Raw genomic sequence first — 13941 nt, forward strand, 5'->3', positions numbered from 1 at the left:
CGAACATTGTAACATAGACTATACGATAACGAACCGCACTATATGGATTACATTACATCAGCCACACTCTTGGCTATATTCGACTGCATCCGAGCAGCAAATTGCGATAAACTGCGATAATCATCCTGAGTATAAAATGATATTCACAAAATCAGGTCTAATTATCTTAAACGACAATTGTAAACTGACAACTGCAGACATGACAATACAAACAGAAACAATTACATATAGAACGAATATGGAAACATTTTTACCAGAATTCAATATAACGATTTCCCGAAACATTGACGAATCAAATGAAAGAAAATTCAAAGACGCAATAAATAATCCTCTAGAATTAAAAGAATTAAGTAATAAGTTCGAAGAAATAAATAAAGATTTAAATAATAACGAAAATAATTTCTTTAACCGTTTGAGTGCCAAGCGGCGCGACCGCGCTCCCCCGTCCAGTACCTAAAAGTGCTAGCACAGCAATCTGTAAATTCGCAATAACTGTACGCTCGATATCGCTCAAGATATTCTACACAGAGCGAATGTTTACACTTACAAGATAAAAAAAATGATCACAGTAGCTTTTAAAAAATTCCCTGAGTCTTAATAAAATTCCATGAGAATTCCCCGATTTTCCAGGTTAAAACAAAAATCCCTGAGAATTCCAGGTTTCCCCCCCCGAGGGCACCTTGTCGTGGTGGGGGGGCTTAAGCCGTTCCCGGTTTCCTGGGGCGATTCAGTGAGCCTTTGGCGGCTGTCTCGGCCTGGGGGGGTGGGGCGGTGAACTAAGAGTGCCCAACGCGTGCGACGGGCGTCGAGCCCAGTCGAGGAGCACGCAATAACACGCGCGGTGGGCGTAAGACCAGCCTGGAGGAGCGCGTGCTCGGAGGGAGCGTTACACTCACAACGGGAGTGGCGCCCCCCGCTCCTTCCTGTGGGGGTGGGAACGGAGGCGTTCCTTCTCCCTGTGGGGTTGCGGGGGGTTGCCTCCTGTGGGTCGCGGTGTTGACCGCGTAGAGGGAGAGGGTGCCCTCTCACCGCCTCCTGTTGTTGGGGGGGGTGCGGTGCCCTCTTTCCTGGTTTGCTCGGGGGGGTGAGTGACCGTTAAGGGCCGGCGAATTTTCCCGGTAGTAACCCCAGCCTTGGGCTCTGCCGCGGGGGTGGTGACTGGAGCACCACTCATTAACCGCGACATCCCTTGGCGAGTCTCGGGCTCCGTCGGGGGGGGGGCGTAAGCCCGACGGGTCACCCCCGTTGTCCCGAGGCGTCCAGGGGCAAACCCGGGTTAATATAACGGAGGGACGCCTGCCTAGTCGTGATCTCCTCTCGGGGGGGCTGGGTCTGGGGGCCTTGCGTCCCGCCTGTGGCGGGGGGCGGGGAGCGGGTTCGCTCTCTGGGAGCGAGGGGTTTGCTTGCGGGAGGTAGGATTTTCCTCCCTTCCGGGCACTCCTCGTCGCTATGGTCGCGGGACCCCGTGAGAGGACCTCTCACTTCTTTGAGGGGAGAGGTCTCGCGTGCCCGGGGGGGGGGGGGGTCGCGGCCGAATGCGAAAGCGATCCCGTGGCCCTGCCCCTTGTGCGCTAAGGAGACAACCAAGGGGTTTTAGCGGGTAGTAGGGGATCTTATACCCGGAGTCCCGCATACCCCCCGTCAGTCCCAACTGGCGGGGGGATGCGTAAATGCATTTCCCCTTGTAAAAAAAAAAGGTTTTCCAGGTTTCCCCTTCATGGTGTGTCGTCTTGTCGTGGCGAAGGGGCTTCCACATCCGAAGCTACGGTGGAAATGATGGACTAGGGGTTGCGACCCCCAGGGTGATCCGTCGTGGTGGAGGGTGCAACTAAGAGCACACCTTTCCCTTTGCCGGTAAGGGAAAATCTGCGCCAGCGGGCAGTCGAGTCATCGGGTGTTTGCATACGCACCTTAATAGGTGCGTTTAGAGTCAGATGCTGAAGGGACAAATTTGTCTCCGCTACGGGTGCTGCGGTCACACCTTTAAAGTCGGTGAACGCAAATGAGTTGGGGCAGGGACAGGAATGTCCTAAAGCCGCGCCTATGGCCGGGTGGAAGGAATCCCGCAGGCATCACGGGTACCCGACTGGAGGGGGATGGTCCTAGGACCTCTGATTCCAAACCTGAAGGATCAGGGAGCTTCCGCCTAACGGTGGTGGCACGGTTGTGCAGGCTCTAGGAGGTAGCCGGCTTAGCACCGGGGAGCCCTCCGGGACGTCCATACACCGAGGGTCTCTACCACTGCTCTCCCCTTTAAAGAGAGCGGATCGCCTTGGATGGGACATCTATCCAATGCGAACCCGGGTAGGTAAAATCAGCCAGCAGGCATGAGTGTTATGAGGGGTGGTACCTCACCCTCCGGAAATTCGGAGGCACACTTAATTCGAGCCACGAATGCCGTCGAGTGGCGCGGTGATGTTGGGTGACGGGTTGCTACCTCGTAGAACCCCGAAGCTGACATCAGCCCCGAGGCTGACGCCAGCAACAGAAGTCTGCATTCCTTCTCGTATAAAAAGGTGGATGCAGGGACACGGGTAGGGGCGGATTAGGACGACGGAACCTAGATTCCTGAATCTAATATCCGACCAACAGGGGTGCTCTTTTCCCCCTCGTATAAAAACGCGGAAGGAGTCGGTACCGGGGGTGTATTCGGAATGGAATCACCTGTGGCTCAAATGGCGTGGCCTGGCCGGTAGGTGAGCACGTGTCTGGACCGAGCGGTTCTGCCGTTCAAACGCTGGGGGGAAGGCACCCCCCCCAGTAGTAAGCGTGCGGATACTTCATCCCTCTCTTACCGGGGATGGGGGCCCCCTTCGGGGAGAGCTCGGATCGGAAGGCGACTCTCCCGCCAACACAGGCGTCCGTCTAGTGGGGGTATGCTCTACCCCACTATAAAACAAGCGAGGGTACACGCGAATGGGGCTGTCCAGTGAGCACATTCAAGGTGCCCGAACCGCAGGGACAAAATTTGCTCCTGGCAGAGAGGAGCCCGAGGTGGAATGGAGAGTCTGATAAGGCTCTCTATTTTTCGCTCCCCTAAGAGGGAGGCACCTCTCCGTGGTGTACCACCTTGTCGTGGTGGAGGGGCTCCCATTCTCGTTGGAGAATGGGTCTAAGAGCACACCATTACACTCCCTCGCTTTCCGCCTGTTGGCGGGAGCGGGAAGAGGCTTTCCGTGGCCTTGGGCGGTATGGCCTATCACGGATAGGGGTTGGCGGCTCTGACTTCAATCGCCCGGCTGCACGGAGCCGTTAGGGGAGGTCATCGGCTCCTAAGAGAGATGTGACGAGCGAGGCGGAGGAAAGATTACCACCATTACCCCCGAAGCGAATACGAAAAATGCTGTCGATGCCTCTTTTACCGCGTCCAATATCCGCTCAGACGTTCAACGATTCCTCTTCCGAGGCACCGAATAAAAATTTGCCGTCTTTACCCGGTACTTTACCGAAGCATGCGAAGCAGGATCTCTTCTCGAAATTGTTTGCTAAGAAAAATAAGAAAGATAAATGCTCGATACCGAATTTAAGCGGAGATAGCGACTCCTCATTAAATAGCTTGTATTCATTAAAGAGCGTTGTGCAAGACGATACGCAATCGCAGCTTCCACGTCCTAGTATCACGAGTGTTACGAGCGTTAAATCTCTCAAGTTAGACGGCGATGAAACACCACCGTATGGTTTAGATTTAACTGAAGCCGAACACTACGCTCTATACACTACTATTCGTCTCCAACGCAGGGCCTTACGCTCATGGAGGTGGATTCTCCTCCACTACATCAGCGCAACAAGCGCAGGAGCGTGGAGGAGATACCTGGACCCTCCACCCCTCCTCCCCTACTCATACGAGTAAGAAGGCGAGGGGGGGTGGCTCGATAGGGAGCCCTAAGAAGGTGGCGGCGGTAGCATCTGATCCGGGAGCAGATGCTATAATTAATGCCATTACGAACCGCGTCGCTTAGTTTGTCAACGCGCGGTTCGCGGCGATAGAAGGGCAGCTGCTCCCAGACAAGGTTCGGCCGCAATTGGAGGCCGAGAAGAGGAGTGCAGCGGCTGCTAAGGCAAAATCTTATGCAGAAGCAGCCGCTGCATCCAAATCCGAAAAGTCTGGTGGCGGCGGGGGCAAAGGGGCTAAGCCCAAGCCCTCTTCCGCAACCAAAACCGCCGACCCCGTAAAAGGGGGTGGAAAGAAGGGAGGAAACAAGGCCACCAAGGCCTCATCGACCGATGGTGGACCTAAGGTTGCCAAGTCCTCGCAAGCGGCCGACGAGTCCGAATGGACGGTCCGCGGGGGGGATCGACGGCGGGAGCTAGAGGCAAGGTCAAGGCCACTAAGAAGGCCGTGGACAATGCCGCTAAGACCGCTAATAAGGCCACGGACAATGCCCCTATAGAGTTCCCTCCCCCTAAAAAGGGAGGGAATAAACCTAAGGGGAATGGTAAAGGTGGGAAGACCTCCCAAAAGGGAGACCGATCTCCACCCAAACCCAAGAAGATTCGCCCTCCCAAACAGGCAGCAGTACTGTTGAGTGTGGACCCTGCGAGGGGGGGTGCGATAAGCCTGTCTCGCTGGGGGATGCGATCTGCGGGGCCCGCTCTAGTATAAAGCTGGCGGACTTCGGGATCAAGTCCCTCAGGCCTAGAAAGGCTATGGGAGGAGGAATCCTCTACGAGGTTCCCGGCCAAGAAAGCGGCGCCAGTGCCGATAAATTGGTCGAGGCCCTCAGGGCTCTGTTGCAGCCCAAGGGGGTGAGAGTCACCCGCCCGGTCAAGCTCGCGGAGATCCGCGTGATCGGGTTGGATGACTCCGTCGCCCCCGGGGAGGTTCGAGAGGCGATCGCTGAAGCCGGAGGATGCCTCGCGGGGAAAGTCATGGTCGGTAAGATCAATCGTCCCCCCGCGGGGAGACTCGGATCCGTGTGGGTCCGATGTCCAGCGATCGCCGCCAAAAAGGTAATCGATGGGGACAAGGGCCTACTCACCATTGGGTGGATTAAGGCCCGGGTTGTTGCCCTCGGTGCCCGGCCCCTCCAGTGCTTCAGGTGCCTGGGGGCTGGTCACTCGAGGGCAAATTGTAAGGCGGATAAGGACCGCAGCGGAGTATGTTATCGCTGCGGTCAATCAGGCCATAAGGCCGCAGATTGCTCCGCTGAGCCCCGATGTCCGTACTGTACGGATAAGGGGCTAAAGGCGGAGCATAGATATGGAGGGTCTGTCTGTGCGGCCCGTCGGCCAGAGAGGAGGCCCAAAAAGAAGGGGACTAATGCCCCTCCCCCCCAGAAGAAGGCTGGGGAAAAGGGTGCGAATCCGCCGATCTCGGAATGCCCCCCTAACCCCGAGCCAGTTACTGGTTCGGCTGGAAGCCAGGAGGAGGCGATGGATACTGCCTAAGTATCGAAAGATATCGCCTCCTCCAGGCGAATTTGAACCACTCCGCCAGGGCACAGGACCTTATGCTTCAGACCCTGGCGGAGTGGAACATTGACCTGGCTGTGGCGGCTGAGCCGTACCACGTCGCACCAAGGTCCTTTTGGATCGGCGATGTGGACGGCTTAGTCGCCATCATTGGAAAGTGTGGGGCGGAAGCTCTCCCCCTCTCTCTCCTCGAGAGAGGAAGCGGCTTTGTGGCCGCGAAGTGGGGGGAAATTGTCGTGGTGGGGGTGTATTTTTCGTCAAACCGCGACCTGGCCCAATTTTGCGCGTACCTGGACCGGGTGGCGACTGCTGTACGTCGCCATCTGCCTGGTCCATTGTTGGTCGCGGGGGACTTCAATTCCAAGTCGGTAGATTGGGGTTCCCCTGCGACGAACGCGCGGGGTAAGGCGCTTGCGGAATGGGGGGCGGAGCTGGGTCTCGTTGTTTTGAATCGGGGCTCGGCTCACACCTGCGTGCGGCATAACGGCGGGTCCATCGTCGATCTGACATTTGGTTCCCCGCCGGTCGCGCGTAAGGTTGTCGGCTGGAGGGTAATGGAGGGGTCGGAGACGTTGTCTGATCATCGGTATATCCGGTGGGACATCTCCGACCCCACCCTCGGGAGGCAGCCGCGTCCCTCGGGTACACCCCTACCCCCCTGCTGGGCGCTTAAGCGCCTGGCAGAGGACACATTGGTGGCTGCCGCTTCGGCTAAGGCTCTGAAGATACCAGAGCCAGGCCCCTGCGACGTGAGCAGGGAGGTTTCCTGGTTCCGGGAGGCGATGACACAAATATGTAACGCCGCCATGCCCCGGATCCGGGACCTCCCTGCTAAGAGGTCGGTGTACTGGTGATCGTTCGAAATTGCGCAATTGCGCGCAGTTTGCGTGAGGGAGCGCCACCGGTACACCAGGTGCCGTCGCAGGCGCCATACTGAGGCTGAAGCGGCAACGCTGCACGCGGCCTATAAAGAGGCCAAGAAGGCGCTGCAGCGGGCCATCGAAAGGGCCAAGGATAAGGCCTGGGCAGAGCTCTTGGAGACTCTCAACGAGGATCCATGGGGTCGCCCCTACCTGATCAGGAAGAAACTGCGATCGGGGGGGCCCCGGATTACGAAGAGTCTCCACCCCCAGGTCCTGGAAGACGTAGTCTCCGCCCTTTTCCCCTCTAGAAGGGGAGGGGCGGGGCAGTCTCCGGGACAGTCGGTCCAGTCTTCATCTTGGACCGATGATCTGGGGGTAGCAGAGGATGAGCTGATCGGCGCAATCCGGAGGCTCCGGGCAAAAAACACTGTCCCGAGGCCGGATGGGATCCCCGATTGTGCCTGTGTCTTGGCCCTCGGTGTCTAGGGGACCGGCTGAGGGGGCTGTTCACAGCCTGCCTCCAGTCGGGGCAATTTCCCCCCGTATGGAAGGAGGCAGCATTAGTCCTCCTCCACAAAGAGGGGCGTCCCGCGGAGTCTCCCTCCGCATATCGCCCGATATGCCTGTTGGACGAGGCGGGTAAGCTATTTGAGCGAGTGCTCGCTGCCCGCCTCCAACGGCACCTGTCCCATGTAGGCCCCGATCTGGCCGACTGCCAGTTCGGATTTCGAGAAGGCCGTTCAACGGTGGACGCGGTTAAACGCGGTTAAACGCGTACGGGCCTTCTCGGATAAGGCTGTCTCTCGGGGTGGGGTGGCGTTGGCGGTGTCACTGGACATCGCCAACGCCTTTAACTCCCTACCCTGGGAGTGTATAGCGCGCGCTCGATTACCACCGAGTGCCGCCCTATATGCGGGAGGTCATTTCGGACTACCTCCGGGACAGGTCCGTTGCATATCGGGCCCGGTACGGGGTACCGATGCGGAGGGAGGTGTGCTGCGGGGTTCCGCAGGGATCGTTGCTTGGCCCGATCCTTTGGAACCTCGGGTACAACGGTGTCTTGCGGGGCGCCCTCCTCACGGGCCTGAGTGTCGTCTGCTCATGCAGACAACACTCTGGTTATGGCCCGTGGGGATACATGGGAGGAGGCATGTTGCCTCGCTAAGGTAAGGGTGACGTTGGTCGTCGGCCGAATACGCGCCTTGGGACTGACGCTTCATAAGACCGAGGCTGTTTATTTTAAGTAGCCTCAGCAGAAGCCGCCGCCGCAGTTCCACATTATCGTCGAGGGAGTCCGCATCGAGGTGCGGCCCAGCATGAAATATCTGGGCCTGCATCTCGATTGCCACTGGAGTTTCCGGGAGCACTTTCACCGCTTGGCCCCTCGTATCAGGGCAGCGATTAACTCCTTCGGGAGTTTTCTGCCCAACATTGGGGGGCCTAGGGATAGGGTGCGCCGTCTCTATATGAGGGTGGTAGGATCCATGATCCTATATGGGGCCCCCGTGTGGTCCGCCGCGTTATCGGCCAGCCGGGGCAACCTTGCGATTCTGCAAGGTCTGCAACGAAGGCTGGCCGTGCGGATCACTAGGGGGTACAGAACCACCCCTGCTGAGGCGGCGCTTGCGGTGTCGGGCTCAATACCGTGGGACCTGCTGGCGGAGGCATACGCCACTCTCTATGAGTGGCGCGCCACTCTCCGCCAGCAGGATATCATCCCGGCACCGCGCGCGGTGAAAGCTGCCCGGCTCCAGCTCCGGCAGCTCGCTATGGAAAAATGGAAGGAGAGGCTGGCCCATGTAAGGGTCGGCCTCAGAGCTGTCAGAGCCATCCGCCCGGTCCTGGAGGACTGGGTAAATCGGCGGCCCAACGGACTCCCGTTTAGGACGGTGCAGGTACTCACCGGGCATGGTTGCTTCGGTGAGTACCTGCACGAGAAGGCAAGGCGCGAGCCGACGACCAAATGTCATCACTGCCCGGAGGTCCGCGACACGGCGCAGCACACCCTTGAGGCATGTCCTACTTGGGAGGTGCTGCGCTGTGATCTGCGAAGTGCTATCGGCGAGGATCTCTCGCTCCCGGCTGTGGTTTCGGCTATGGTCGGGAGCGAGGATGCATGGCGAGCGATGGTCTCCTTCTGCGAACAAGTTATGTCGCAGAAGGAGGCCGCGGAGCGGGATCGTGAAGACGACCCGTCCTCCGATCCCATCCGCCGGAGGAGGGGGGCGCAGGGAGAAGGACTTTTGCCCGACAGTTCCCCTAGCGCCCCCAGCGGGGATTATATATCCCCGCACCTCCTCCCGGGATGTGCCGACAAAATTGATCCCTCGGCTAGGGACCGCCGGGACCTATTGCAATAAGTGCAAGGGTCCCCTGTTAGTAAGTCCCTCCCCGGGAGGGACGGCGGTCACCACCCGTCGCCAAAACCGCGGAGCCCTGTGTGGGAAACGGGGCTCATGGGCGCGACTTGTGGTCTAGGGGTGACAGGGTTAAGTGACTCGCCCTGTCACCCGTTGGAGTATTTTGCCCCAACATGGATGGGACCCCTCTTCTATTGAAGAGGAGGTCCCGCGTGCCCGGGGGAGGGGGTCGCGAACGAATGCGAAAGCGATCCCGTGGCCCTCCCCCTTGTGCGCTAAGAAGACAACCAAGGGGTTTTAGCGGGTAGTCGGGAGGCAGATAGTTCTCCCAGAGTCCCGCATACCCCCGCTACTCCCAAAGGCGGGGGGATGCGTAAATGCATTTCCCCTTGTAAAAAAAAGATTTTCCAGGTTTTTTCCGGTAGTATACACCCTGGATAATAATTATTTCTTATAAGTAAAAAACAGCGCAATCGCACTTAGTACTTTCTGACATGGAACCGAACAAGCGCTATCGCGCCGCTTGGCTCTTTTCGACTCGGAATTAGACCAGCGCTATCGCGCCGCTTGGCATTTTTCGATCGAGTTTCTACAAAAATCCGTGGCACTCAAACGGTTAAACAAAAGGAATTCATTTATCCAATGGCTTCCAGTGGAATAACCACCATAAATATTATAATATTAATAAAATTGTTGTGCCGGGAGCGGCACGAGATGTGGAATGTTGCCGGGATAATCCGATAAAGGCCTCGGGACCAATCAATACCTTCCTCTCTTTCTTTACTTCTTTTGTCAAATTGTTTATTTTAATTTGACTTGTATACAATTTGGTTAAATTTTTAATATATCTCATTTTGTAATCCTTCTCAGTAGGTATACAAGGCGGGTTCTAACTCAGGTCCTCTCAGGGGGGATGAGGCGCGAGGGGGATTTCGGAGACGCGGGGGAATGACGTCACGCGGGACGGAGGGGATTTCGGCGGCGCGGGGGCTGCGGGGCGGGGGACGCTTGTTTCGGCGCGTGTTGGATGTTTTATCGCAAGTATAAGCAATATTATATTACATACTCGGTTTATAAACAATATAAACAGCGGTATTTTATCAAGCAATATATATTGTATTACATACCCTAACGCGTCGGGACATGTTTTCGCAAACAAAATAGCTCTCCCCGGTACACCCCCCAACCCACCCCCTTTCACCCCCAATATAAGTAATTCTAGATTTCTTTCCGTTGGACGTATCCTTATCTCTCTCTCATTGAATTACGCGTCGCGCGAATTTATAAACAATATAAACAAATGGCGTCCCTCAGAATCATTTTCCACGATTTCTTCTCGGAAGGAATGCAACGCATATCAGCGCCGATGTTCGGCTGCTTTGTGCTCTCGCGGTACCACCCCCCAATATACGTAATTCTAGATTTTTTTTCCATTCGACGTATCCTTATCTCTCTCGCATTGAATTACGCGTCGCGCGAATTTATAAACAATATAAATAGTGATATTCCTTTGAAGAGGATTGGGAATACGTGCGAAGAAATTACATCATGATTTAGACTTAAAACTCTTTATTCTTCTTTTTATACATATTTTTCTTACGTACTATGAGGACTAAAAACTAAAGCTGCCAGCTCGCAATCGACGAGTTGATGCTTGTTGAAAGCATCACTTGCGCGTATTACATTTGATACTTCTTTAGGATCCGTTACAGTGGACGCGATATTGGAGAATTGCGTAAATTTGACATCGACTGTCTCGGTCACTCTAATCAATCGAGCAAAAGTTACATCGATGCAACCATCGAGATCGAACATACGGTGTAACGTCGATTCGATCATCATCATGCGTACATCTGAAGATTCGAGACTTATGAGTTTAGCGTCGTTAATCGTGCGAACTCGCACTGTTAGCGGTCCAACACTTATAAAACTGTAGATGTCTTGAGAGCCGTTCCAAAGGAGATTTAGAATATTGCGACGTTGCTCGTAGAGTCCCTTCCACGTTTCGAGAGATAATATCAATTCCTTTCCCCGATGATCTCCTATGGCAATCTCCACGTAACTCGGCGGACCCACGTTGATACCAATTTCGAGGAATTTGAATTCCGTAGCTGTCAATGCGTATCGTCTACCTAATATACGAACCGCACGACGCTCCAACGAAATGCTACGGGAGAAATTAAAATTAAATAATAGTAATAATACAATTTGTAAAAATAGAATAATAGAAAAAATGTTAAACGAAACTTACTCGTCACATTTGTTCTCAAACGATGAAGTTTTATCACGACTCGGCACGTAATTATTCACGCATCTTCCGACGCCGCTGCTGCTGCTGCTTCTTTCGACGTAGTACATTTCACTGGGGGGTTATGAAAAGTGAACCACGAACGGTTAACGCGACACTGATCGTACAGGAATTAACCGAGTATACGTGACGCTCATCTTCTAAAAGTATAATGTGGTGGGGGATCAATGCTTCTAACGCACTGAAATGTAGGAGAAGGGGGAGACGGCGCTCGGACAAAAGAATTCTTAGAAACGCAAGGAAAGGATTAGGGTGGGGAAATAAGAGATAACACATATTAATGTTTACATATTTTATTTTTCTTGCAATTCTTTCTGGCGTTCCGACCACCAGTTAAATATTTTGAATACATTTTGTAATGCGCAATTCTTAACATGTTTTCCACATCGCATACTATTTGTACTCTCTAATTTATTTAGAGAATCAATATCTTCGTATCTGCATCCAAGGTTTCAATATTATAGCCGTTTCCCGCATCGTCTATCGGTCATAGTATCAGCCCGATAGTATATCGGTCAGCCATTTTCGCTTTTCAAGTCCTTTAACGTACACGACAGACGATTCTTCTTCTTCTTCTTCTTCGTGTATCGTACCAACGACAGCTGTTGTAATTACACGCTGAGCCAAGCCATACGGAACGTTTCCGTCTTCCCATTGTAATCCGTGATGATTTCTAATCACATGAGATTTCTAATCCCATGAGACTTGACATCGCTCAGATTTTGTAAGCACGCTCCACGGTACGGGACTTGCGAAAAAGTAATGCGAGAGAACATATCCCTTTCTCAGAACCGCAGCTTCCTTCACGACAAAATTTCTCCCGACAATAAATCCTTGCAGATCCACAAACGTTGGTACGGACATGACGAAATCTCTCGTCGAGAGGAATGACGACACTCTAAAACCAACGCCTCGCAACACTTTGATTTATATCCTGCTCCTCTTCCCCTCTCTCTTGTATCGCGAACACTTAGATGATTTTGCGTACAACGTTGGTCAACGGATTGTACTGGATCACGCGATCGTGTATGATGAGACAGTACGCAGTGGTATTCGTCGGCACGTTCTCCTTACATTCGAATTCCAATTTCACATCTACGGTTGTGCTCTTGATCGATTCGTTTTGTCGAGAACAATCGATAATCACGAACGGACCGTTACGTAGAAACATCGAGACGGTGAGACTCGGCTCGAGATACTCGTATCCGTAATAATTCTTGCAGAAGCGCGTGTACGTGTCGTATAGAATGGACCATCTGTTTTTATCGAAATCCAGGTTCATATCGTCGTACGGATAACATTCCGAGTTCAGATAGAGTTTCACGTTGATCAATTTGCAGTCGTCGAATCGACTAGTATCCTCAGACATAACATTCTTCCGGTCTGTTTGCAGAGCGAAGACAACGTAGCGTGGTTTCTCCAGCTGATTCACGGTCTTAATGGCCCACGAATGCTTGGTTGTACGCTGCAATAGCGGATACTCGTACAGATCCCACGAGCGAAAACCCATGCTGAGATATCGTCCGCTTTCCAGAGCACGCAGCATCGACAGTTTTTCGATCTCGCTCAACAGCACATGTGGCATTCGCCATTGTATCTTGAATATGTTGATCGCAGGCTGCAGCGTCGAATCTCCAAGCAGACAATTGTTGTCGCTGCGCGATCGTATTAAGATCAATTCGTGACGAGCGTTAATCACCACGCGTTTGTAATCCTCGAAAAATCCCAATAACATGTAGAGCGGTACGCAAAAATTGAAGTGTCGCATTGGTCGACGCATCCCAGCCGGCGTTCCTCATAATCACGCTTCTATCGGATGATATCGTTACATAGTTTTTGAGCGTAGTAGTTATTCCTACGTTTCTATTGCGATCAATCTCAACGCCATCGAGTTCGTATCGAATCTCATCGAACATGAATGCGACGCAATTATTTCCCAGCGCCACATCAACTCCTCCGTCAGCTGGTGGTCTGTTTTTCGTTAGTTCTCCCTCGATGTATAGGAAACTCTCATACGGCAGCGTATACAGATCCTGTTGTTGTATGGGTATTCTTATCTCGTCACTGTATCCGAACGTTGTATTGGCGAACGGGTTGTACGTGTGAGTCTCGATCTTGACAATACGATCGTCGAAGATTGGCGCGTGTTGAGGATGTCGGTCATCGTTCAGCTGTTTCGCACCGCGAATCCCAAAGAGTGTAAAAACGCAACGTTCGATGCGCTGAGTTTCTTTTTCTTGAATGATTGGATATTAGCGAACGTCGACGTTGTTGTTGTTGTCGCTGGCCTCGTAAAGATTGCGTTATCTCTCACGTCATTCGATCCGTTCAACACGAGCATCTCATACGTCGCATACGTACGTTATCGCCGTAGCCGTCGTACGTGTAATCTTACGGTGATCTCTTCTCCTCGAAAATCGAGCAATTGTCCGTTCTGGTCGACAACGCGTAACGTTAAATCGTAATGCTCCGCGCGATGATCGGCAGGTAAATGATCTGCGCCGGCGTTTCCGATATCTTATATCCCGGTGGTACCCTCGGTGAAAATTCATGTATCGTATGAACGAGTTTGCCGTTGTTGTATGCGCCCGCGATCACGTTACACTCTACGCGGATAATATTCACGTTTATAATATTAATCGGCATGTTCGATTCGTACCATTTTCGCGGCTTGAGAATACGATTCGAGAATCCTAGCAGCGATCCAATGTTGTTGGGCTTGCTAAAATTTATTCTGTATCCGCATTTGATCTCGCTCCTCATCGTATTGTAATTAGCGCGGAGCACTATCAGATATTCTCCATCTTCATAGTCACCGTCGTTAATGTGTTTCTTATCGCGATGTTTCCGTGAAATTGCATGTTTCAAAAATGCATGTATATCTCGCAACTCGTAGGATCCCTCGGGAATCCTAATTTCCGTGTCGTCTTTGCCAAAGTAAAATTTATTATTCGAGGAATTCACATTCGGTATCGTGTGATAAGTCTCAAAATCCGTT

General features: G+C 53.1%; 3 protein-coding genes across 3 annotated transcripts; 1 reads left to right on the forward strand and 2 right to left on the reverse strand.

The window, feature by feature from the left end:
• Positions 1-5450: 5450 nt before the first annotated feature.
• LOC145975869 (uncharacterized) lies at positions 5451-6266 on the forward strand. The gene has a single exon (XM_083106609.1). The coding sequence runs from the start codon at positions 5451-5453 to the stop codon at positions 6264-6266; it is 816 nt and encodes a 271-aa protein (XP_082962735.1).
• A 3965-nt stretch (positions 6267-10231) lies between these two features.
• LOC145975870 (uncharacterized) lies at positions 10232-10993 on the reverse strand. The gene is made up of 2 exons (XM_083106610.1): positions 10887-10993; positions 10232-10802 (listed from the first exon to the last, which is right to left on the reverse strand). Exons 1-2 carry the CDS (start codon positions 10991-10993, stop codon positions 10232-10234), a joined length of 678 nt encoding a protein of 225 aa, XP_082962736.1.
• Positions 10994-11913: 920 nt separating this feature from the next.
• Positions 11914-12453, reverse strand: LOC145975879 (uncharacterized). The gene has a single exon (XM_083106632.1). It carries the CDS (start codon positions 12451-12453, stop codon positions 11914-11916), a length of 540 nt encoding a protein of 179 aa, XP_082962758.1.
• Positions 12454-13941: the final 1488 nt, after the last annotated feature.

Source organism: Camponotus vicinus, unplaced genomic scaffold (genome assembly GCF_025532165.1).
Source record: "Camponotus vicinus isolate PSW18456_S1 unplaced genomic scaffold, iyCamVici1.0 SCAF_8, whole genome shotgun sequence".
Classification (NCBI taxonomy): Eukaryota; Metazoa; Arthropoda; class Insecta; order Hymenoptera; family Formicidae; genus Camponotus; species Camponotus vicinus.

What these genes read in the sequence shown, in the direction of transcription:
- LOC145975870 (XM_083106610.1), bottom strand. Translation starts at nt 10,993, where the DNA reads ATGTACTACGTCGAAAGAAGCAGCAGCAGCAGCGGCGTCGGAAGATGC. An exon ending in TTTGAGAACAAATGTGACGA is followed by an intron (nt 10,803 to 10,886) that starts GTAAGTTTCGTT and finishes TTTCTCCCGTAG; the next exon opens with CATTTCGTTGGAGCGTCGTG.
- LOC145975869 (XM_083106609.1), top strand. Translation starts at nt 5,451, where the DNA reads ATGCTTCAGACCCTGGCGGAGTGGAACATTGACCTGGCTGTGGCGGCT.
- LOC145975879 (XM_083106632.1), bottom strand. Translation starts at nt 12,453, where the DNA reads ATGGGTTTTCGCTCGTGGGATCTGTACGAGTATCCGCTATTGCAGCGT.